This window comes from Rhea pennata, chromosome 3 (assembly GCF_028389875.1).
Source record: "Rhea pennata isolate bPtePen1 chromosome 3, bPtePen1.pri, whole genome shotgun sequence".
NCBI classification, from domain to species: domain Eukaryota; kingdom Metazoa; phylum Chordata; class Aves; order Rheiformes; family Rheidae; genus Rhea; species Rhea pennata.
Window position 1 is genome coordinate 93,870,675 of NC_084665.1, and position 26,200 is coordinate 93,896,874.

Consider the following 26,200-nt stretch of genomic DNA (forward strand, 5'->3'; position numbering starts at 1 on the left):
GGCTGCCCCTGATTAGCCCGCTCCCGCCGGAGCGGGGGGCGCGACGCCGCCGGGGAGCCAATCAGGAGCCGGGGCTGCCCCGCTCTGCCCTCCCCGTCGGCGAGGCGGGCGGTGGCGGTGGGGGCTGCCGGGGCGCCGGGGGCGGCGGGGCGGCGCGGCGGGCACCGGGCGCGGGCAGAGCTGCGGGCACGAGCGACTCCGGCGTCGCCGCCGCCGCTGCTGTCGGGCGGATCTGCGCTTGTGCGGGAGCTTTTTTTTTTTTTTGCCTTTTTTTTTTTTTTTTTTTTTTTATCTCTCTCCCCCCCCCCCCCCCCCCAATCGCTTTACTTTTGCAGCCCGGAGCGGGGACATTATGCCGAAGAGAAAGGTAACGCACCCCTCGGCTTGTGTGTGCTTCTGTTTTCGTGCCTTCCTGCTAATTTTTTTTTTGTTTTTTTTTTTTGGGGGGGGGGAGGGGGCCGCTGGTAGCAAGTAGCTTTTTAGAAATTCTGTATATAATATGTGTGTGTGTGTATTTGCGTGTTCCAAAATGTGGAGCTGGTGTTGCTTCTCGAACCCGGGCCGTTGGTGTTTTATTTTGGAGCCTGCGGCTTGCTCTCGACTCTAGGTATTTGTGCTGCCTGTTGCAAATCCCGGCCGCCCCTCCGCGCCGATCCCCGCGCCGCTACCGCCTCCCGCCCGCTTACTCTCCCCGCGCCCTGGCCCTCCGTCGTCCCCGTCCCTGGGGGGCGAAGTCGCTATCACAACACCCTCCCCCCCCCCCCCCCCCTTACAAACCCGCCACCGGGGAGAAATATTGCAGCAGCTGCGGCTCCCTCCGCGGGAGGAGTTTCCTGCTCGCCAACTCCGGCTCGCCGCCGGCGCCGAGCGGCTGTGGGGCGAGGGGGGCGCCGGGGCCCGCCGCACCCGGCCGCCGGCGCCCGCTCTGCGCCTGGCGCCGTGCCCCGCTGATGGCTCCAAGGCGGGAGGAGGAGGGGAGAGAAAAGCCATGTTTAAAACAAACTACACCCTTTCTCCTCGCCTCCCGTGGCAGACCCGTATGTACCAACTCCGGTGTCAATCAGGACAGGAGCCTGCACACGCAGGGCCCCGAGCCGGCGGGATCCGCTTACGCGGCGGCGGAGTTCAGAGCCGCCGCGGGGGCGGCAGGCTCGGCACGGCACGGCTCGGCTCGGCTCGGCCGGGCCGGGCCGGGGGCGTGCGGGGGGAGGCGCTGGCTCCCGCCGCCGGGCGCGGGGGTGCCGCCTCGGGAGGGTGCCGCAGGCGGCAGCCGGCCCGCGGTGCCTCCTTTCAGAAATTCTGCTTTATTTTATTTCCTCCTTCGGTGCCTGAGCCCGGACACTTGGGTGCGCGGCGCTGTGGCCTCTCTCTCGCCGTGTTTGCAGAAGGCAAAGTCGAGTGTGGAGGGGGGCAGTTGCCCCCTGCGAGGGGCTTTGCAGGCGCCTGGGGAAGGCGGCCACCCGGTTCCCCAGGGGTGTGCTGCTGGAAATCCTTGTCGGGAGCTTGCTTCCTTCTGCAGTTACCGAGTGTAATGAGAGACTTGACGATAACACACGCTATTAAAAAAATAGCTGCAGTCTTTTAATATTAACTAGGTCAACCAAGGCAAAGCAATTTATTTTGCTGGAGACTTCCCAAATGTCACCTATGACCTCCTAATACATCATGCCTGGGCTGGGGCTGAAATCTGTTTTACCGAAGTTACCCATAGATAATGACTTCTAGGCAGCTAGGCATTCAGTTCTCATCCTTTCCTGAGTCCTTATGGATGGTATCAAAATGTAAAGCACGCAACTTCGCATGTAAAGCATGCAGAACTGAGTTACCTAATTCAAAGTTAAAATCCAAGCTAAGCTGATTCTGGTTGTGAGAATGGATACACACCCATAGGGCTGATTGCATTTGTTGGGGTGACTCGAAGTTAGGGAATGTTGAGCACTTTTTCCCTTGGTGTTCTGTCGTTGCACCCTCATACAGGCCTCACATGCTTCTGCTCGTTCAGTGCGGTTGCTTGTCATGAGCAAAAAGCTGAAAATTAGCCTTGTGCCTACAGGACACTCTTTACTTTAACGGTTACTTTGGAAACCTTGCAAACTTCCCACCCTGTTTTCTTTACCCTTTATTGTTCTTACACTACTGATAATGTTTCAGGCTCTCTTTTCTAAAACAGGGTAGAGCTATAGTAACTAGTAGATTTTTGTTGTCTATTTCTTTTAATAAACATTTCACTTTATTATTGAGTAATAAGTTCATAAAAATACATCTTCTCTTTGGAAGGCCATCAGAAAAAAAGAAAAATTGTGCGTGTGATTAAAGCAATCAATATGAAGACTTATTTAGTAAATTTTAATTCATTTAATGTATGGGTAAACATAGTTTAAAATTTAAAAATACATAGAAACTCTGGGTTTTGGAAAGTGCTGGATATAGGAAAACTATACAACTGATGGGTTCACTTTATGAGAAAAATAGAATAGCCGTAGCTATTTTATAATGGTCAGTTTATTCCAGAGTAGCATCCACAGAGTGAGAAGTTAGTGATACAGCAATAGCTGAATAATTATTAACGCCACTCAGTTTCCGCACGGAGACAAAACTGTTTCATGCAGCTAGTAGTGGATTCCTCTACAAACACAAAGTTTCTAACTTATAAAAAGGCCATTAACAACAAAGTTTTTATTGGGAAATAAACCTCAAAAATCAAAGCAAGGGATTTTCACAATTATAGGGGTAGGTAAATAAATAATAATTTTGCAGAAATGACATGTAGACTGTATATAAGAATCCACCTTTACCTGTTCCTGTGTATGTCTTAGCTATCTAAACTGACTGATCTGTTGTGCTTGCTTTTTTGTCTTGATTTTTTTCTTCTGTACGTAAACTTAGGTCAGGAGCTGAGCCTCTTCATTACAGATGATGTGGTCTATGATACTGGTGTTTCATTAGTCACTAGTCAAGGTTAATGGGGGGAAGCAAGAATTCACTGTGTGTTGAGATGGTGTCAAATACTACACTAAAATAATACGAAATTGAACTCTGGACTCTTTCTGTCAGACTTCTGCATGCTTTGTCTGTTGAGATAACATGTTCTGGTGTGAATGTGGTCTTTTCCAAGAAGAGTGGCATCCCAATGTGGGATAGATTAGAATATCTGTTATGGTAGTGATAGTGAACATCTTAAAATGGATGAGGGCCTCTAATTTTGTTTTGTTGCCTGTCTAGTGGGAATTAGCTCTTGGGTCATACTGGAAAACTCCTTGACCTTGAAACAGCCCCAATAAAAAATGTCTCTGCGTCACTATCAAAGAATAAAGGATCTTCTTTTCCCTAATGACAAGGAGAATTGTGGTATGTCACGTTCATGCATGGGCATGTACATACATGTGTAAGCTTTAATGTGATCATCATCATGAAGAACAGTACTTGCAGCTCTGCACAGTGTGCGCACCATCACTGGGAGAGTGGGAAGGGTCAAGTGGCGACTTGTCCAGTGTTGAACAAGGAACATGCAAGTTAGCTGGGGTTACACTCTGCAATTTGTCCAACTCACTCTTTGATCTGGCTGTGAGCGACAAGGCCTGCACCTCACCTGTTGTTTTGAAAACACTTGGAGTTGAATCAGATGTGAAGACTGGTTGCCACATTTTTTAATAACATATTTGAATGTTGCTGTCATGTTTCAGAGCAGAGAAATATCATGGTCTATTAGCCACTTCAGGCTATTTGCCTACTTTTTGTAGTCAGGAAGGTTAGCTTCTGCACTAGAGTTGATGCTATGAAAATGTAGTAGAGATAACATCCGTGGCAGGTTCCTGTTCCATTATACAAACTCACTGTCTTTAAAGTTGGAGAGAATAGCAGAGTGTATTTACTATATAAAAACAAAATTTCTGAATATTTGGCTTTGAATAAATCCTTTAATAGAAGTTGGGAGGTACTGTAGTTCAGCCCTGTTCTGTCATAATGTGTTTAATTGCATGATCATGTTATAGTTTTTCATGGGACTCTTACATATTACTTGTCTTGCCAACTGAGTGTCTAGTCAATATATTTTCTACTCCTTGTGGTTAAATATGTAGCCTGACACATCTCTAACTTTTCATCATCCAAAACTTGCACTAACCTAGAGCTGTTAAATTCCACCTCTGTTTTTTCTCTGGACCTAAACTCAATTGTCTTTGTGGAATGCTTCATGTTTGAGTCAACATTTCCAGTGTCATGAATGTTGTGCCTGTTCCACTGATAGTGACCTGGGGCACAGAGATGTTGGAAAGGTCCATTCAACCTGGATTCTCAATTTAAGATGTCTGACCTGATTCCCTCCTGCTCCCCTGCCCCGATAAGCACCTCCCATGCTCAAGGCGGTGCAGTTGTTGTTACTTCTGCAAATTTGGCATCTTTTCTCATAGTGTGCGCACACAAACTGAGGAACTTGCAGTTACTAAATGGCAGTTTAAAAGCAACTTGTATGTGGTCAAGCACCAGTTAACTAGTGAAGCCATGGGTCCTGCAGATCCCAGTTCTTTCTGCTGTACCTGTCACTGTTTTATCCCTAGAATGAGGTGTAGATCTTGTGGGAAAAGTAGTATGTGAGGTAGTGGTTATAACACAGCAATATGAGATGCAGTCAGTGCTGTGCAATCCAAGCTACTGACACTTCCCATATTTTAAGTGGTCTGCGTTAGTTTAACATAGTAGTATCAGTGCAATCTAGTGGGCTTCCCTCTTCCCCCCCCCCCCCGCCAATTTATCTTCATTTTGAAGCTACTTGACAGGGAAAACTTCATTACATAGAACTACCTATGAGGGACAGTTTTTTTGTTGTTGGTGGTGGTTTTTTTTTTTGTGCTCTTACCCTCACAGCCTGCTATTCAGGGTCATTAGTGGAGTTGGAAGCTGTTAGGTCTGTAGCAGAGGCACTTCTCAGTTTATCCCAGTGTGTGGCTAATACGCATCCTCTGTTAGCAGTGGGGCAGAGAAACCGGGGAATTGTGGTCTGTTTCATGCTCTGCAGGTGATCATATATTAAGGAGAAGAGAGAAAGAAGGGCAAGGAGCAAATCTTTATGCCCTTGTGCCCTTACTCTTCCTGTTCTCTCCCTGTTTTTTCTCCAGGCTTTCCCTTAAACTCTCTTTGTATTTCAAGCTGGTTGCTTCTTCCTTTTTTTACTGTGCAACATGAGGGCAAGGGCAGAAGTCAGAACTCTAAAGAGGTAGTTTCTCTTCCCATTTTTTCTTCTAGATCAATGTCAGGCTACTCAGTAAATACTGAAAAAGACCTTCTTTGGATATGTGTTACTGAGGTACCCTTGACTTTGAGAAACTGCTGTCTGATGTGCCAGTAGCAGTCTTGAGGTGGGCTTCCACTTTGGGCATCCCTTGCAAGGAAAGGCAAAATGTTTGCTGCCCAGTCTGAGGTGCATGCACGTTCAATCAAGGCAAACAGAATAGCAGTTCCATCTTAAAGGTCGCGAGGGTCTTCTAGTACAAGGGTGTTTTTTCCCTTTTAATTTTAGGAGTTGTTCCACATGTACTATATCTGTAGTCATTGGGAATTTTAAACTTTGACATATTTAAAACAACCGAAAATTGCCTACTAAACCTACTCCAAGAGTATGTTGGCATGTGATAAGTGTAACCAGACTAACCTAAAGGGTCTACATCTTGCAGTTAAAAATTAGGTGAAAAAAAAAAGAGCCAGAAGTTTCAGTGTGGAACACTTGGCTATATTATGGTGTAAAAGTGTTGAGTAGCACTGAAAAGAAAGATGCATGAGTAATGCTGCTATGCCTCATTGCAATGTGTTGCAGGGCTATTAAATACATGCAGCATGTATTTGTCCACATTTTATATTAAAGACACGCTTTAAAATAGCTTGTGAAGAGCTAATTATATCATTTTAGCTATGACTGCTTTTTAGCTTTATGAAGGTTATAAGCTCATTGTACCAAGTTTTTATAGATCTAAAACATTTGTGATCATTTTCCATAATTTTGAAAAATCTGACCCATTTATTAACAATTGGTTACAGTGTAAAAAAATTTTTTATTAGAGCACACTTAAGTACAGTTGGAATTAATGAATGGGCAACCTGAAGTATACTTCCGTTGTTAGTTTTTCACCAGGTTATCAATCAGAAGTCATTCATAATGATGCTTTGTTCATCAGATATCATACTTAAATGCACAGTAGCCACTGATAAAATCTGCTTTATAAGTCATCATCTCCTAGTTCAGAAACACCAAGGTGCAGGGAATCTTTTTACATATAGGGATTTTAGGAAAGTACATCCTCTGAGTGGTGATCAAAATAAGTTCGATAGCAGATCAAGAAACCCATGGGGATAATACTGTTTTGTATTCTAGAATATCAGTATTGTTAAGTTTCATAAACAAAAAAGTTCAGCATGAGTAAATGGAATTAGCTGGTATATGCTGTATAGTTTCAGGCTGCTTTTCTTCAATTTTGCTTGAAAAACTTTGCTTTCTCTGCTTTTTATACCAAAACTGTAGTTCTGGATAGGCCTACTCTGTTCTAAGATGTATGCTTGTTTAGATAAGTTGTATGATACCAAATTTTGTTTGAAATGATTGTAATAGCATCTTTTGTGTAGGGTACAAGTAAAAAATTACAGCACCTTTGGAAATTAATACTTTGTAGGGCCATAATGGCTACCATTAGCTTTCTCCCTTTAAGTGCAGACAGCTAGCATAATGGTTTGTTCTATGGTCCTGTAGCTAAAAAGATGTTTTCAGGTGATGGACCTAAGTTTCAAGCCATTATCCTCTTAAATCTTACTGACTCAACAGGTTTAAATGTCATTTGGGAATTTTTTTATCCTAGATCATTTTACTGATCCTATTTAGAGATGGTATGTAGTGGCACAGCCAATAGGTGATGATAACGTTTTAGAAGGAAGTAGAGCTGGGAATAAGCAACTGGATATGTGTGGAAGTATGATCCTCTTGTACGAATTTTATTGCCAGTTAAATTCACAGTGTGGGACTTTACTACTAGGACTGTAGTTCATTAGATATTTCAAGCTGGCATGTACAGGCTAAAAGCAACAACTCTTTCTGTATTTACTCTTTGGGCAACTTGTGGGGTATCATACGCATTTGTGGTGGGTTTTAGTCAGACCAATCCAGTTTCCCATACGTTGGCACAAAGAGTCAGGCTGGCTTAAGGGCAGAAGTGATTGTCTGGGGAAGGGCAGAACCGCTGCCGAGCAGCAGCCGTGGCAGCGTCTGCCAGCCAGGCGTTCACCAAAGGGCACCCTTAGCCAGCCTTTCTCTAATAGTCCCTGAAAGTCTCTGAGTGCCCAGAGGAGTGTTCTTTAGTTCATTAAGTGCTGCTCATCACAGTGACTAAGAGCTACAACTCTGTCCTTGCAGTTATGGAGGGAAGAGGGGAACCTGCACTGAGCTTGTTTGATTGAATTTTTTTTTCCTTTGGTGCCTTTGGAAGTGAGCAGTTTTCAATCAATTAGTCCTGTGATTTGGAGGTACAGATCCTATCTTCCTGTTGCAAAGAGTGGTGTTCTTGGTAACAGTGAAAGCTGCATATATAAAATGCAATGTCTCCAAAGAATTTTGTGATCTGTCTGGATGAAAGATTGTTCCATCAACACTAGCTTTGTTGGAACTGTTTAGGTCTGTTCACTCTGAATTCCTGCCTTCCCACTTATCTGTCTGCAGCATCCTAATGCTACCTGAGTTAGTGATGGCAGAGGGTGCCTCTGTAGGTGGAAATAGAGTGGCTGACAGCATTATTACTGCTGCGTTTTCTAGTTCCTCTCAAGTGGAGCTGAGGAGAGGCATCAGTGCTCTGTAGCAGGAAAGCTTCTTTATCGTTACTGCATCCCTTCTTCCGTATCCCATCTGCATCTTCTTGAAATCATTTTTGTTTTATCTTCATTTAAATATGCATTTTAGGTTGTCCGTGAGGTTTTTCCGTTCTGCCTGTCCCCATATTACAACGTTTCTGTTAACCCTTGTTAGAATTATTACTGGGACATCAGAGGTCAGTGTACATGGGGCATTGTACCAAACGTGCCTTCACTCTCTGCCCCTTACTTAGCCGCTGTCATTATCTCAGAGGTTTCATGTTCCACCACAACAGCAAAAAAGGTTCTTTTCTATTTTAGCAGATTATTGTGTTTTTTATCACAGTTACATGTTGTGGAAGGAAAGGAATTATACACCTCTTCTTAGCCATTCAGGATACTTTTCTGTCAGAGATGGCTATTTTCAGAAATCAGTTGTTATTGAAAATAGTTGTCTAAAATAAATCTCTATTTTTAAGCAGCTAAATTATTTTTTCTACTCTTTTCAGAAGTACTTTAGGGTGATATTGTTTTGTACATTGATCCATTCTATTTAGGTACTGATTTAGGAACCTAATCTTTAAAGTTTTAAAAACTCTAGTTCTGCCTGTGTGCTTGCATGAGTATTCATTTAGTCTCACTTGCAGCATTAGCACCCACCTTTGAAAGCATTAGGCCAATATTATTTGTGCTTGGATTTCATCATATTCTTTGAATCTATTGTTTTATTTTATAGTGACAATAAACTGATAAAGGAAGTATTAAGAGAAGAATTTACTTATTACCTAGCTGAGTTCTCAAGTTTGGAGTTCAGGGGCAGCTGAAAGATTTCAGATGCACTGTGCACTCACTACTCCCATGACTGATCTGTGTGTTTTCAAAATCCGGCTAATTACTTCAGTGTCTAAATGGGGAATTGTCTAATTTTGAATTACAATATTGATTTTTAAGAGCAGTAGTTTATAGAAACTGTTCTTGCTTCTTCACTCAGTTATATGTAGAAGATAATGTTGTATTCCAAAAAAAGTGATTACAAGGGTGAGGAACTTGGAAGGTCTTTCCTCTGTTTTCCTAAGCTAGTTGCCCCAGTCAGAATCAGACAGCGCTCTCAGGTAAATGGAGTGAAAATAAAAGTGAAAGCAACTTTGAGACTTCCAAAACGTCCCATCAAATGTGGTTTAAATTATAATGGTCAACCTCTGAGCTCTTTTCAGTGGGAACAAAAGAACTTAGTCTACAATAAAAGAATTTAGTTTCCTCTTTTGGAGAAACATTTATTCTGACTGACTTTAGGTAACTAGAAATACATCATACCTAACTTAATTTCTGTCTCTTCTTTCTTGTCTAGAAGAATACAGAGGTCACAGGAGTTACCCATTAAGAATTACTGAATTTAATAAAATACACACAGTTGTTTTGTTTTCAAAACCTACTAATTTTTATTATAGCCAGGCTGTTTATAGTCCCATTTTCTTATATATTCTTTGAAAATCCCGTGTATGTTAACCACTCACTCTGTTTGACTTGAAAGTCTAAGCAAGAATGGAGAAAGGGAGACTTCCATCAGCAACCGTGTTGTTTCCTGATTTCCTCCCCCCACCTCTCCATATTAATACCTTAGGATATTAATAGTGGTCTTTAAATTTTTAAGTAGTTTGTCTTTTCAGAACTTCATGTTCCTGACATTCTCCCCCTAAAGGATTAGAAAACTAAATATTTTACTCTTAATAGATACGAGATGAAGGGATTTAAATTCTAAAGAAAAAAAAGACATTTTGCATACTGTTTCATTGCAATACTTCTTAACAGAAAAGACTGAAATATTACGTAGACTTAAAGAGTTTTTTTTTTGTAATGGGGAGTATATGCTTGATTTTAATAAAGATAATCAAATATAATTGGGTATTCAGGAAAAAGTGTCCATCTGGAGCAGGAGGGAGTTAGTATGTAATGCAGGTTTCAGAGCTTCTAAATACTTCTTAAAAAGCTTTTGGAACATGTGACTTCCAGCCTGTCTTTACTACCTCAAATTTTTATATATAAATGTATGTATATATATGTGTGTGTGTGTGTATATATATATATATATATATACACACACACACACATGTATGTATATACACACAGTATAAATTATTTAAAAATAAATAAGTATAACATCAATTTTGTAGATGTGTGTGTATATATAAAAAACAAATTATATAAGGATGTGTGTAACATATTTATATATCTATATATAAAAGCATATGAGCCTTTAGTCATACATAGTGGAACTCTCAAAAATTGTTGGAAGACTATACTGTAGAACTCAGATGCAGAGAAGAAAAAAGAAGGGAAATAGTTCGGGTATTAAAACATATACATATATATGTGTATATATATATACACATACATATATATATATATATATATATATATAGCTAGCTTTACTTTGTAAATGGTTCTAGTGGAATTAGTTGTTTCTAATGTTAGTGGCATGCACTTTTTTTTCGGGATCAGGCTCTTTGTAGAGAAGAAGAAATGAAGAAACATAGCAGGGAGAATATTTGGCTTCATAAAGCATTTAGTAGAGAGAATTAAATCACCTGCAAAGTTCAGTCAGGTTGGCTCAGCAGTGAGCACTGTTCTATCAGCTGAAAACAGATCAAAGAATTAGCTATAAACAAAGGTTAATGATAAAGGCTGGAGGACTGGTGGCTAGAAGGGTGTCACAGGAGTTGGTTGATGTTAAATTAGCTAACATACAGTGTCTTCATTCATTTGAAACAAGAAGTAAACAGCATTTTAATTACATTTGTGACCTGGCACAACATTCAGAGCCGTTTTGAAGACGGACACAATTAGAAAATCTAGCATGTATGGGGAAACAATGCATTGAATTAAATTGAGTATATTGGAACTCTATTGGCTTTTAACTAAGCTTTACTCACAGGAAACTTGGTTTAAGTTTTAGCACATAAAAGCTATCTGAAATGCAGTAGATAATACTCAAAAGGGAAGTGATGGTAGGAAAAATTATAGCAGAACAGTACAGTATATACTGAAAAAGACTTTTTATGTCCTTTTTTTCTTTTCTGGCCATTGTGGTTTTGTTGCAAACTTTTATCGTATTTTGGAGAGAAAAGTTGTTGGAGGATTGACCTCCGTAACATCCTTACATCATGGAAACTGCAGCTAGAATACTGAGCCAGGAAAGTATTTACAGGCAAATCTCATTGCAGGCAGTATATTGAAATGTGGTTGAACAAAACGCTTTGCAAAGAAGGGAGAAAATGCTACAGAGAATACTTACATGGTAGGAAGGTTAAGTCCTTCTGTTTGTTCTTAATGTGGTAGTTATAATGAAATTGGAATCTGCTTTTTCGTGCTTTTCATGTGCATATGAGAAGACTAATTTCTGGCCTCTCAGAGCTGAGGTGTTGAGTATCAGCTAGTAATAAGATCCTTCAAAGAATGAAAGATCTATTTCATTTTACCTGCAACCTTTTATATTGACTCTTCTCTCATTCTTTGTGCTTTTAATGCAGTGCTTCTGTTCATTTGAGGACATACAAAATATTCATCCAGAAGTTGGTCACTGTGAGTTCAAATACACACCCTTGGATTTCTCAAATATATATCAGTAACCGCAGATACTAGAATTGCGTTGTTGTACTCATATAGCATCCTGCTTATATTGCAGAGTTTTAATTAGAAAAATGGAAGCTCCCCCCCCGCCTTTTGTGGTGCATCTCTACCAGGCAGTCCAAGCTTAAGACAAATAAAGGAAACTTGCACATATGTTCTATTAAATGTTTCTCTAAAACAGTTACCTAGTTTTTTTTTAATTTCATCTTAACAATTCTTCTATGATACTAGTACTACAGGTACCACATTCTTGGTATGTTGAAACACCAATTCCTATTTATACTTCGTAACTAGTGAAATATAAAAACCTGTGCATATAAACAAGATCAATTTTATTATTATTTTGTATTAGTATTAATGTTTAATATTCCTTTGTTTTTCAGATCCTCTCAAAACCATTTGTTAAAGTTGTATCTCCTTAAAAAAAAACAAATAAACAAAAAAACAAACAAAAAAAGACTTTTATCCCTTAAAAATTTATAATTGCTGATACAGGGAATCTTGCACACATCCTTCCAGGTAAATCGTATGGTAAAAAAGTTATGCAGAACTGACACATCTTACAAAGCTTAGCTGCTGCTGACTTTACAGTCTTAGTGCCAATATGGAGTGCTGTTTGAGATATGACACAGTACATGGTCATCTGAAATTAAAACCTGCCGTTAGTTTGCATATTGAAAGCATACTTATAGTCAGCCAGTCAGTTCTTTTACCATGACCTCTATGTACCTATCTGATTGGGAGAAAAGAAATCTCTGTTACTTGTGTTCTTCTCTGTTTTTTATCATCTGTGTAATTTCTTGCTGGCATCTATACAATGTCAGACACAGCAGGTCTATAGATGCTACTTTCTGGCTATAATACAGGTATATGAGGGAATAAAGTTGAAGAATTGTTGGGGTTGGAGTACTGTCTTTCGCTGTGATCCTGGGGGGTTTGATTCTGCGGCACGAAACTTGCAGTGTGCACAGTCCTGTCCCTGGCTAGTTTATACTGTAAGGCACAGTATCAGAGTGTGCTTTAATGTGACCAGGATGTCATGTGAAATACAGTGAGCCATAGCATTACATCATATGGAAAAACCTGCCAAGGGGATGTGTTACTTAGTAAGCTCAGTTGCTTTGAAACCAGAGTTCCTTCAACAGTTTTTCAGCAGGGCGAAAGAGGAAGGGCTACGATGGAAGAGTTGGGAACAAGGTCTTCAAGGTTTTGGTGGCTTTCACATAAAAGTCCTGTGATTTCCAGATGCTAGGGCAGACAACCACTGCCTGTGACGTGTATGTATAAATCTGTCTGATCCCAGGAGAAAAGAGAAAGCACTGCAAAAACTAGCATGAAGATTCAAACCAGCCAGGATTTGCTGGAATGTCTAAGCAGGGCTGGTTGGAGAGGAGAGGAAGCTTCCACCTCTCTTTCAACAGATATATTGTAGTCATCCTTTGACATGTGTGTTTTCTGGTCTCCCTACCAGTTCAAGGAGTCCCAGGCTGCTTGCAACAGCCCTGTGTCACTTTGTTCCTGTGGATTGTACTGGCTCAATTGTTAGTGCAGCTGTAGAGTAAAATAATTTTGCTGGGGTAGCAGGAGAATATATTTATATTTTAAATTATATTTATAATACTTATACTTTTGTTTAAGCAGCAAGCTATTTTTCAGCTCAATCAATTATCCTGTTCATGACATGACCTCCCACACAGCCTTGCCAGCATACTAAAGAGCCAAGGGCCTGGGAAGATGAGCGCAGCCTCAGACTGCCTGAACTTGTAGTGATTGTAGAAAGGAGGGATAGGGTCTGAGATGGGAGTGAGAGTGTGTAAGAACCCCTTGCTGCTGTTACTCACCTCTGAGGTTATTAATGTGCAAGTCTCTCCATGGAAAAAAATTCTTTAGCCTTTGGAATTGTTTGATTTTTTGAGCTTGAGAGGGAATTCTGGGCTAATTAGCTAACCTGATTGAAGTATGCTATGTAACATGTTATAATATTATACAGTGTTTGAATTAAGAATATTTTAACATATTGTTAATTCTTTTTCTGCAGTTGGCTCTATTAGAGGTTTTTAAAATGTGTTGTCAAGCAATAATATTAGTATGTAAAAAGAGGCTGTCTTCTGTACCAGAAACATAAGAGACTTGTCTTTCATTGTTGTTAAAGAAAATGGGGTTAATTACTGTGTATTAACTATACAGTCCTGCAGGATGAGAATTTGCTTCTGGGCAGTTACTGGAAAGCTATTGGCATATGATAGTAGCATCTCGTGATGATTTAGCGCTATTTCAAAGCTCTAAGGTTCCTAAAAGTGAACTGGTGTAAAATACCCTGATCATGGAATGTGAATCAGCTTCATTCATTTTATGCTGAGGTTTTTACCCATGCTGCCTAAGGAAATGAATCATGCTGTCTTTCTGTTCCCTACTCCTATAAATCCTGATCCTCTTGGCTGTCCTCAGGAAGGACTTAACAACTCTGAAAGATAACTTCCATGTAAAAAGGTGCCCAGGAGATGAAAGATGCTATTGGAGTTCCCTTTCGCAGTGCAGTGCAAGTTTATTAGACTTGAAAAAATTCTTATAGGAAAGACAGATGTTATGAATTCCCAAACTACAGGAAAGCTCTACTTGGAACTTGTATGGATGTTGTGTGTTGAAGAAGGAATGTTTTTCTGTAGGTATGATAGAGCCCAATGACAGGAGAAGGCAGTGGGCAACTCCACTGCAAATTAGTCAAGTCTTTTTTTCTTCCCTGCTCCAAACTACAGTTGTGTAACTCTCAGAAATTCCAGTAAAAACTTTGTAGAAAGTTTGGGTTAGAATTAAAATGGAAAGAGCAAAGAAAAGGTAACTCCTCTACTGCACCTTTGCTGATTGAAAAGCAAAACAACAACCATATTGCCTTCTCTCTTACCTATTAAATGACTTCTTACCTGCTTTTATTTATTTATTTATTTATTTGTTTGTTTGTTTGTAGTTTTCCTCTAGTAGCTACTGCTCACTGTTTTTCTTTGCTCGCCCCTAGGTGGACATCCTGTCTTTTTCAAAATGTAAAATAACAAATCTTGATATGTAAACAAAGAACTCAGAACATAAGCCTGATTTTAGCTGGGCTTAGGTTTAACTAGCATTTCTTTGTACCTCTGGAAGACAAGAGTTAGAATGGTCAGGTTGATACTTTGTTCTTGTGGAGGAAGATGTTTCCATGTTCTGTCAAAGTCCTGGTGTTTCCTTGATTTTCTTTTTTTTTTTTTTCCCTCTCTGTTTTGATGGAGCAGATGCGACGAGGGAAAGATTCTGAAAGCTTCCAGATGAGTGAGCCTGAGGTGCCAGAGGAATAAATGAGATCAGGAAATCATTCATTTCAGTAGTGCTGTGCTTTTTGACTCATCACATCTAATTACTAGTGAAGTTCATGTTTGGGAAGAAAAGTGTTAACTTTCTCAGGGATTTCTAAAGTCCTAGTAGAGCAAACTTCAAGTTTCCAGTTCATAGTGTTATGCTACCAACTGCTGATTAGATATGACTCCCATTGGAGGCTGCAAATGCTTTTAGTTAATTGGATAGAAGGATCACTGAGGGATGCTGTGTGTTATGAACATACCTGGTGATAATCAGTCTTTATCTTGCTTGGAAAATCTAGATTGGCTTTGGTACTATGTCGCTTGTAAATACTAACATGAATTTGCCAGGCCTCTTTAAGTTGCTTCAGCATACAAAAAGAAGAATCTTCACTGTCATATGTGTTTTGCTCTTGGCCAGGTGCTTTTAAATCAATAATAAAAGCACTAACTTATTTTTTCTCTTAGTCTCCAGAGGGTGCTGAAGGCAAGGATGCAGCAAAAGTAACTAAGCAAGAGGCAAGTATATATATATTCATATATATATATAGATAGATATATATTAATTATTTTGGCATATAATTATTTAATTGGAGATTTGAAGTCTTGCAGATCAAAAGAATATGTATTGCTCAGCCATTTCTAGTGAGATGTTTTCAGTGGAAATAATGACGGTTTCTTTAAAACCAGAATTAAGTCATACTTGTAGCTTATTTGTCATCGTTTGATTTTTGTGCACTGAGGGTTTACAGGACTCATTTGTACACAAAACAAATTCCAGCAGCCATGCAGGACTTTAATAGAGGCACTCTAGTGGACCTTATAGCAACAGTTTAGCATGTAGCTGCCTGAAACTGTGTTTTACTTACCTTTTTCTCTAGCAGAGCTGGCAGAAGAGAGTTAATATACACACCTCAGCCACTCCACTTCAAAACTATTCTTAGCTTATGTGGCTGATGGAAGGGTGTTTTGAATTAAGATACCATGTTCTCAGCTGGAGCAGCTGACAAATGGGTATGTTTCCTTTGTCTGCGTTTGCATTAAGGGCACAGTTACCTTCTGGCAGAAAACCAGCCAGCTCTTAATCTGAGTGTAAGAAAAGAGGTAGAGAAGTATTGAGGATTCATTTTCTCAGATTGTCACCTTTTGTAGCTGACAAAGTTTAATCAAGTCCTCAAAAGGATTGGGTGAATATTCAAACGGATTAACAATTAATTGCTCTTCTCGTAAGGCTTTGGGCATATTTGAACAGGGAGAAAAGTCTAATGAAGTTTTATATTTTCTGAACTGAGAAGCTGGTTGATGCTCAGTCAGGCAGAAGAAAATGGTACAGTGGGATGTCAAAATATTTCAAAAAATAGTAATGTTTACAAAAAATCACAAAAAGCAAAAAGGTCCGATAAGAATGGATTTTGGTATCTCAGTAGTTTCCTATGGAATTTCCTGGAAGACAGTATACCAATTAATTTTTTAGTTTCATAAAATATGAAAGGGTTGACTAAATCATAGTGAAAATGTAATCTTTTGCTCTAAATCATTTTTTTCTCTGCCTAAATTTAAATACTGTTTATTCAAGAGGCAGAAAAATAAAGGTTCCTTACCCCAAATATTTAAGACAGCTGAATGCTAGTATAAGAAGACAGATAAGTTTGAAAAAATAGCGTCTGTCTGGAGAGAGCCTATTCTCTTTGAAATACAAGAGCTCTTGGAGTAATCTTCAGTCACGATGAGATAGTAGTGGCTGTGGACACTGCAGAAAAAAATGAACAAACATAGTTTCAGTAGACACACCTGTAGTGCTCAGTAAGTGAGGATAATGGTGAAGGATTAGACTAGAAACTGTGGGAACTTTTGGAATAAGTAGAACTTAAGCAGAAAGGATAGCTTCAGTCTGAACTGGAAGAGACCCATGTGGATGACACTGAAGAGTTTTATTCTGAAAAATTTTAAACAAACATTTGAGGGAGACTGGCATGTTCTAAATGGCACAGACAGGTAAGTCAGAATTCTGTCCTTAGGAGGGGGAAAAAAAAAAAAGAAGAAGCCATAAAAATTTGCATCTGCAATGGCACAGAGCAGTTTTGAGAAATGCATTGGGAAGGCATTAAAAGACTAAAAATGTAAAACTAGGAGTGCTTACTTCCTGGAGCAACAAGTCAAAGGATCAAGAATAGGACAGTCAGCTCATGATTTGGTCCTCAGTCATGCATAGGAGCTAGTTAAAAGGATGGTTGTCAGAGAACCAATCTGTAATTATGACTGTAATATAGTCTGGTTCATAGTCATTGCAGAAATGTAAGTCCAATTAACCCCCATATGGTAAGATGCGATGTCAAGAAAGGGAGTTTTATTTAAAATGAGAGCCTGTTAAAAGGAATAGCTAAAATATTTAATGATTTCAGGCAGCAGAGAGACTATGTAATACACTATCCTAGAGACCTGAAGAAAGGTATACTATTTTTCAAAAGCACCTCCACCCCCCCCCCCCAAAAAAAAAAAAAAAAAAAAAAAAAAAAAAAAAAAAAAACAGGAAAAATTAACACCAAAATAAAGGAAAATTATTTTTCTATCTGTACAAAAATACCTTTAAAAATAACAATTAGGAAAGGAACAAAACATCCAGTAGGTCAAATGTAAAGCAGAAATACAGTAGCTAGATGAAACTTCTGCTATGCAGACTTACTAGGTAGGTTGTCACAGTGGAGACTTTTCTTATGTGTATAGAGTTTGGAGAGCATTCTTGAATTGAGTGTGAGCAGAAGTGGCTTTAGATTTTTTTTTTAACTAATAAAAAGAATAATAATAAATCTGAGAACTAGATAGTATTCACCCAACAGCCCAATTAATTTAGGTTAAAACTATTCTGCTAAACTATTAAGAGGCTTGTGTTGGCCTTAGTATGAAGCTAACTGAAGGCAGTGAATATGCTCTCAGGATTTTAGATAACAGATTTGGGAAAATAAAGACTGTACGTGTAACTTGCAAAAGTAGTTTTTTAAAAAATGTAGAATGAGTACATGTAGACAAATGTATAACAGGAGAGTTGATAGATTTTGCAGAGGGAAGTCATACTTAACATTTCTCAGTTTTTTTGTAGAAGTCAACAGGTGAGTGAATGATGTTGAACCAATTGATACAATGTACTTGGATATAAAATCACTTTTTGATGAGGCTCTCCAACCAGCCTCTTAAAGAAACCAAGCCATGAGTTAGAGAGAAGATCTTAAAAACTGATAATGGAGGAAGATATAAGAAGAGACTAGGGAAGTAGTTAGTCTTCCTAGTAGAGGAGACTAAGTGGAGTGTTGGAGAGAGTTGTTTGAGTTTGTGCTGCTGAATGTTTTCGTTAAGTGAACTAGGAGAGAACTTACTGGTGAAACTACAAATTGTGCTGAAGTTTACAAAAAATCATCAGATTAGTCAAAAGCGAGAGAGACTGAGAAGAATGTGACATCACTGAATAACTAAATGATAAAATATCAGTGGAAACTTAATGTAGAGAAATGGAAATTAATACATGTGGACAGGGGAAGACACAGTGATGCTCAAATAAACTAATACTTGGGAGAGAGTTTGTGGAATCACTGTGGATAGTTCTAAGAAAACATCCTGATAATTGAAAGGTGAATAGAACAGGGGAAAAATTACTGACTAAATAGAGAACAGGATCGGAAACATTACTATATCACAACATAAAGACATTGTGCACCTAGATGGGGACTATTAAATGACTCTTCCTTAATAAGAGCATGATGGAATTCAAAAAGTATAAAAGATAGTGGAATGACCAGAGGATATAGAGCAGCTTTTTAAAGAAAAAAACAAATTTCTAGGATTCTTTAGTTTTTGTGTTACAAAGATAACATTTTTTTCAGCAAAGTAGAGGAAGGCAGTTAGGGAATAATCACTTGCTTTTACTGACATAACTTGAGAATAGAATCATAGAATCATAAGGTTGGAAGGGACCTCTGGAGATCATCTAGTCCAACCTCCCTGCTCAGCAGGGTCACCTAGGGCATGTTAGACAGGGTTGCATCCAGGCGAGCCTTGAAGATCTCCAGAGAAGGAGACTCCACAACCTCTCTGGGCAACCTGTGCCAGTGCTCTGTCACTCTCACAGGGAAGAAATTCCCCCTCACGGTCAGGCAGAACTTCCCGTGGTTCATTTTCTGCTCATTGCAGAAATTCACAATTGTGAATTTAATTTACAATAAGAGGAATCCAGTGCAAGTAAGAGGTAACAAATTTAAAAGAAATACTGTGTGTGCGGGGGAGCTTTACTTTTGGAGTGTTCTTTTGTTTTGATTTGATTCTTCTTGTTGTTTCTTCTTCCACACAACATATAATCCCACTATGAAACTCATTGTCATAGAATATTGTGAAAACTGAAAGTGTAAGTGTGTTCACTTTCAAGCAGACAAATTCATGGGTAAAATGTCCATCTGGGACTATTAAAAACATGATGTGGATAGAATATCCAGACTGGAAAGCGCACAACTGTAGATTGTCAGAAGCTGGCACAGTAGGGAAGTGCAAAGTGTTTCTGTGTCTGCTCCATTTCATACACTCTTTCCCTAAGCATTTGCTAGTGGGCCAATGTCAAATAGATTATTGGATGCACTAGGTGATTTTGGTTTAGTACAGCTGTTTAGAGGGGGAAGGAGGTTTGGCTCGTTTCAAGAGTACATAGAAATGTGACCTTTGCTGACTTAACTATAGTTCCATCCTTACGATCGGATAACACAACCTACAAACAAACCTGAATGAAAATTAAAGTTAACTAAATCTTCAAGGATTTTTTTAAAGAACTGGGAAGGTTATGCCGAATTTCTTACGCAGTACAAATCTTACATGAAATCAATCATGGAGTAAGAACAGTGGCGGAGGGGATTACAATTTGCATTTAAGACAGTATGTTAGCTTGTGGGGGGAAAAGAAGGTGGATGCTAACTTGCAACATTTTAACACCTAAGCTTTTGGGATTAAAAAAAAGTCTTCATTTAAGAAAACAGACTTGTGAAAGACACCTTGAGTTAGGAGTTTGGTTATCAGACAGACTTAAATGTTATATTTAACTTTTTAAGTGGTATTAGGCTGCTTAACAAATGAATATTCTAAATTGCCAAGAAAAGGGAAGTTTTCTTTTTGGTTAATGATCCATAATTTTTTGATAGTTGATAGATGAAAATATCTTTAGGTTTTTTTTTTTTTTTTTTGTTTTTTTTTTTTTTTTTTTCTCTGACACAACTTGTATTTTGCTGGACCCAAATCTTGCTTACAAATACTCAGAAGTACTTGTAAAAGTACTAAAATAGTATTTTACAAATATAAGCACTGATAGATTTGAAAGTAGGTTCAGGCATTTTAATTCACAAACTGTTTTCATTACTGATTTCCATGTTGCTTTGTCCATTTAAAATTTTGATGGTCCAAAATGAGGAAGCTCAGAGTTCTGTTTGATAGATACATATATAGATGCATATTTTGGTAAGGTGTCTTTTATTACTCTGTCACCACGAAGTGATTGATATTATTTGGGTTTGGGTAGGATTTATTGTAAGCTTATAAATGTCTTCTCTCTTTCTTCTTCTGTAGCCCACAAGACGATCAGCAAGATTGTCAGCTGTAAGTATGTGTAACACCTCTTGATGTATACTTTTTTAGGCATGTGCTTTCTCAGATCAAACAGGTTTGTTACATTTGGCTTGATTCAGTTTTTTTTTCTTGCTGAAGGGTATTTACAAACATCTTTAGAGATCTTTAGAGGTTTTTATTTGATTGGTTTCTGGAGGTTATTTTAATAAAAAAAGATGCATTTTCATATTTCAATGCAGCATTCTGGTTACACAAAATACTGACTTAGTACTTTTGCAGGTTGTGGAAATGTGGCTACGTCTCTGTGAAAGAGTAAGAGCAATCCTTCAAGGGCTTGATTGATGCAGCTACTAGTATCTGCTTTTTAGTTCCTTTTCTTTATTAGATTTGGACATGAGAACAAGCAGATGCTGAATCTTCTCTAGTATGTTTGCTCAAAGTGCGTGTGTGTGTATAGACATATAAACCAAATAACCATCAGAAAGTGGAATAGCCTTTCAATGATGTAGCAATATGAAAAGTCTGTGAACATTTTCTTTTAGCGAAAGTATCTATCTGACAGACTTTTTTTTTTTTTTTTTTAATACTTCCTTCTAATCTCCATGTTTGATTGTTAAAATGACTCCTAAATTACTTTGGCTGCTAGACAAGTGGGCTAATAGAAATGGGTGCATGTACAGTGATGAGGTTCATTTGTGCACTGAGGTTTTTTGATCTTTTTTTAGGTGTATACTAATGAGTAGAAAGTAAGGGAAGCCGATATGGGGTGGGTGGAAGCTCTTGTTTGGAGGTTGGTGGTTGGCTACTGGTAACATAGTTAATACATCATGCAACTAAAAATGTTTTGTAGAAACCTGCTCCACCAAAACCTGAACCTAAACCAAGGAAAACCACTAAGGTAAATACTCTTCTTTTAAACTGCCATCACTATAACCAGTAATAACCAAGTTATACTTTCTTTTTGCATGGCAAACAATTCAGTTCACATAGAGTATTTCTGAGGTGTGAGCTCTCTCTCCCCCTACCTCAAACCAAGTTAAAAAAAAAAATAGATCACTTTTTCTGCTCCACCCCTTCCTGGCCTCATGACTAGCCAGACAAAATGTCTTGCCTCTTGATATGACGACTATCTTAGTTTGTAATGAATACCAAGTTTAGGAAGAATCTTTCCCTTTTCCACACCTTTCCTGAAATTTACAAGTTTGCTTGATTTAGCTCTACCTAGGACTTAGCAATTCCCATCACAGAATTTGAGATTTCTTCATGGCATCCTGTTTGATTGACTAGAGAGATGGTACTTCATTTAATAGTAAGAGGCTCTTACTTTTGAAGCCTGGCCATTGCTGAGAGTGCACAATTATAACTAAAGGCAAAATTAAATATATTTAAATTGGCTGGTTTGGGTTTACTAGGCCAGTTACACTCAAATTAAAATCTTCTTAATGTCTGAAATACCTTTTCAGGATTTCTGCCTACAAATCACATACTTCAGAAAATGTAGATTTACTTGGGCCCAAGGGGAATGCTAAATAAGAACAATTGCTTTTTCAGAAAAAAAAAATACTGGAGGAAACTGATGTAGCCCTCTTCACACTTACATTTTTCAGGTCTTTGTTTTGGTATCTCAGTTGGGCAGGTATCAGGATATGAGGTTCACGTATGAATGTGTAACTGCGACTTGGAACATTTTATTAATAATGCAGTTGATAAATTCAGCAAGACTTCATGAATTATCCTGATACAACTGATTTAAACTGGAAACAGTTTAATAAACCTCTTCCCCTCTTAAAAAGAGTATTAATAAAGAATGGAATGTGGTAGGTGTTACAAATTTCAGCACACCTTGTAAGATGAGAGCTGGGTGTTAGGAGGTCTAAGTTGCATGCAAGACATTTGAGGCTTATTTCAGGCAGGTGGAATCCCCTAAGACATAAATATAAGTAACTTTGTAATACAATAACCTGGGAGCTTGGGGGGGGGGATTTTTTTTTTCCTAAATTCTAACTGGATCACCTTTTAAGGAGTACTAATCTTAGTCTCCTGACCTAAATCAGGAGTATGTACTCTGAACCTGCTAGTGATCCCAAATCTGCACTGTCTTTGGTTGTTTAGTTTTAGTGTACACAGTTTGCAAATCACAATTTTACTAAGTCAAGTCTTTTAACTTCTTTCCTATGTGGAGAGTTAGGACTATACTCAAACCAACAATAAGTATCTCAGTTACACACTGGAGCTAGGGTGTAACATGGAAGCTCAAGAGTGAGAGGAGTAGTTCAGACTGCCTTGTAACTTGGGTTAACATCCCCACAAAGTATTCAAAGGGAGACTGACCTCAATATCCCCTTCACAGCTATTGTTGCCATTTTGCATGGAGAGCTTGGAGCAAATGATTGTATGGAACATCACAGTGCTTATCAGAGTTACTTTAAATACCTATGTAAAATTTTCAAACAAACATAGTTTGTTTTTAACACACAAAACATCCTTAACTTGTCGTTCCACTGATCAGTGAATATTCTTAGATCACAAACCTAAATGCATCTATGAATGCAGTGACATAAAAATAAGACTTCAACATATGAGTTATATTGTTAAGAGCAACTTTCCAAATGAAACTGTAGATGGTAGAATAGTTCCTTTTAATAAATTCTCTGCTTTCTGTTGCTGCAGATGGAATTTTATGAGTGTTTGCCCCCCAATATGTTGGTTGCTTTTTACTGACGTGAAATGAACATCACAGATGTTACCAAACTAAGAAAAGGACAACCAACAAAAATGCTTAATTTTTAAAATCTAATTCAGTATTTTAGGTTAATCAATAGTGTAGTGCTGTTACACAAGCAGTGTGGTGATTGTGCTTGGCTGAATAAGCTTTTTTACCGTAATTTTTTTTGTTCATACAGAGATCTTTCTATATATTATTGTTTTTAATCAGTTTACCAAAACAATTTGAGGGATTTTTATATCCTTATAAATTAGCAGAAATAATGAAGACATGCACATCAGCATTTTCTGGAGATTTTGACAGTTTGTATAACTTCTGTACATTGAAACTTTCCAGGTAGTCTTAGGTGAATTTCAGTGTTAGTCCAGCACATGCAGCTTGCTAAGATTTGCTTTTTAGTTTATATGAAGAATTTTTGATAAAGATACAGAATGCTGGCTACTCATACAGACTATGCCCATATTTTTAATCTTCTGTCAGAAGGAACCTGGAACAAAGGCCAACAAAGGTGCTAAAGGAAAGAAGGATGAAAAGCAAGAAGCTGCAAAGGAAGGTACTACACCATCTGAAAATGGTGAAAATAAAGCTGAAGAGGTACTTTCCACACATACCTCCTGCTGATTGAATCAGTGTTTTTTCTAATTATTCAGCCTTTCAGACATTGATAGCATGTTCATAATGTTTCTTTTTATTGCCCATAATGTTATTGCAGATTCGCATCTCTCGCTCAACTGTTAGTGTTTCAACATCCAGAGGTGCCCCACCCAGCACACTGTCAGTAAAAGGGCAGATTGAAACAGTCAAAGTTAAGGGTACGGTAGAGCATTCTGCATGTGTGCAGTGAATAGAAACAGATAGTAGTGTGGTGCTTTTCAGTATGAACAATGGAAGCTGACAGGTAAGGCTTGTATTGCTTTTGAAAAGCTGGGACCGCTAAATTATGAAGAGTGTGTGTATGTACCTGTTCTGTTTGTGTAAATGTAATATTGACGTAGGTTTGAAACTGAGCTGTTGCAAATAATGAATGGAAAGATTAAGGGTTGTGTGGGTATTGGTATACATAATAGCAATTTACTGTAGTAACTAAATTTTTTCTTTCCTTTTCACAGGCTCAGAAAACTGAATCTGTAGGTGACAAGAACGAATGAATTATCATGAAAATTTTGGGTTGATTTTATGTACCTCTCAGACAACTTTTAAAAGATATTTTTATCAAGTATTTTGTAAATGCTAATTTTTTTAGGACTATGATAGTTGACATATTAAGCTGTATATGAACATTTCCCTTATCATAACAGTGCTTTTAGAAATTCCATTGTTGCCAAGTAATATGAATATCAAATTAATATTGCAAGGTGTGTGCAAAATTGGATCAGCATTCCATACACTTGCTTTAAGAAATCAAGTCTTGTGCATATGGTGATGTTTTTACTGTGCGTATTTGAATTTTTCATGCAGTTTTTCTAGAGCAATAATCAGTGGTGCTTTTGTACTTAGGGTTTATGTGATTTTAATGAAACATGGATAGATGTGGCCACCTGCTGACTATTTTGGGTTCTTTTAATGGATTAAAATAAAAGGTCTCCTTGCCTGCAAAACTCCAGTCTCCTAATGTTTTCTCTAAATCTGAGGAATGCCTTACTCATATTTTCAGCTATTACAAAGAGAACTAGAAAACTAAGTGATTTAGCAACTGTTGTGTTTTGCATGCAGTCTGTTTGCTATTTTTTTTTCTGACCTCTGATTAAAAAATACCACACGAGTAGCAGTTTGGGATTTTCAGTGGCCCATGAGTTAAGGCACTTATAATTTCTTCAGATACTCTGTCACAGGGTGAATAGAGTTGCCATAGTATGTCAGGATATTGTGTCTATAGTGAGATACCAACACAGAATGAATTGCTTGATTGCTACAGACGTACAGTAACTACTAGGAGCAGCTTTGTTTCTCCCCCATTCCCTTTTCACTAACTAGGGCATATTTGTATCTTACTCCATGGAAATCCTTGTTTCTGTGTGAAGCCTCAAATTTATTATAAACTAGTAATTGCTGTTCTACCTCAGCTGAGGACAGTTACTAATATATTGAAATTGCTGTTAAACAGCACTATATATTTGGTACCTAGTAGAGATGAAACAATGAAAGTTATTTTTGAGGTGATTGTGGCAATATAATGAATTAGCCAATGAGTTTTAGTATCTATGTTTCAACTCTTCAGCTCATTCTAAGCACCTTTTGATAATTTTTTTTTCCTTCTTACTCTTTTCTGTAGGGATCCTGATATTTCTATTATTACTTCTGGGATGGGAGGGGTGAGAGAAAAAATGTTCCCTGTTCTTCAGTAGCATTGATTTGTACTGCTCAAGTGGTGGCCATTATATCTGAGGATACTTTTGCTTGTTTAAGTCAATAAATAAATGACTGCTACCTGACATAGTGTTCTTTTTATTCTTTGTGAAGAAATGTCCAGTTGCTTTCCTTTCTTATTAAAAAAAAAAGCAAAAAAAAAAAGCCAAGCCTCTCTATGCTGCTTCAGTTTTTAAGATTAAATACAAAAAACTCTATATATGCTAGTTAGAGTCAAGGCCAGCCCTAAGCACGGCTGCGACTCCTGTGATAGGCTTGCTAGTCAGGTAAGGAAAACAGAAAGCTGTTCTCTGCATCATGAAGTTAGTCTTGGAAGAAGATTTAAAATAAGTTTTTCTGTTTTAGGTGATGGAAAACAGAGGGCTGTAACAAAACTGGTAGCTTAACTAGAAGGAAAGTCATTGTTATTTAGTGATACATAATAGCCCTGCATAATACTTCTGATTTGCATTCTGATGCACCTTGTTGAAAAGTCTGCTAATCTAGATACTACAATCAAGGGAATTGTAACTGTCTGAGCCTTTTCTAAGCATTTGTCAATTTATGGTTTAATATTATTGTGAGGAGAGATTTCATATAGTCTTACAATTTTATGTGTGGATAATTGAGAGATTAGTTGCTTAATCCTACCTAGACAGGTGGAGTTCTTGAAATGACCCTACACAATGCTAAATTAAATTAGACCTATGTGTCATTAGACACTGACGCCTCTCTGGACAAGTTTATTTTAGGA

The 26,200-nt window shown here is 38.3% G+C and overlaps 1 protein-coding gene across 9 annotated transcripts; it reads left to right on the plus strand.

Moving 5' to 3' along the window:
* The first annotated feature begins 145 nt into the window (after positions 1-145).
* On the plus strand, positions 146-25,532 carry HMGN3 (high mobility group nucleosomal binding domain 3). Of its 9 annotated transcripts, XM_062572818.1 has the most exons (9): positions 155-240; positions 336-367; positions 15,249-15,299; positions 20,376-20,405; positions 20,655-20,687; positions 21,226-21,273; positions 23,581-23,694; positions 23,813-23,912; positions 24,210-25,532. In XM_062572818.1, the coding sequence occupies exons 2-9, from the start codon at positions 353-355 to the stop codon at positions 24,221-24,223; spliced, it is 405 nt and encodes a 134-aa protein (XP_062428802.1). In that variant the 5' UTR covers positions 155-240; positions 336-352; the 3' UTR covers positions 24,224-25,532. The 9 variants fall into 9 exon arrangements, with proteins under 9 accessions (XP_062428801.1, XP_062428803.1, XP_062428806.1 ...); XM_062572817.1 differs by having other exon boundaries at positions 146-367; XM_062572819.1 differs by having other exon boundaries at positions 146-367; positions 23,584-23,694.
* The last annotated feature ends 668 nt before the right edge of the window (positions 25,533-26,200 follow it).

Excerpts from the sequence above, each read along its gene's own strand:
- HMGN3 (XM_062572817.1), top strand. Across the intron at positions 15,300-20,375 it reads CAAAAGTAACTAAGCAAGAG|CCCACAAGACGATCAGCAAG; the intron begins GCAAGTATATAT and ends CTTCTTCTGTAG. Across the intron at positions 20,688-21,225 it reads GGCTACGTCTCTGTGAAAGA|AAACCTGCTCCACCAAAACC; the intron begins GTAAGAGCAATC and ends AATGTTTTGTAG.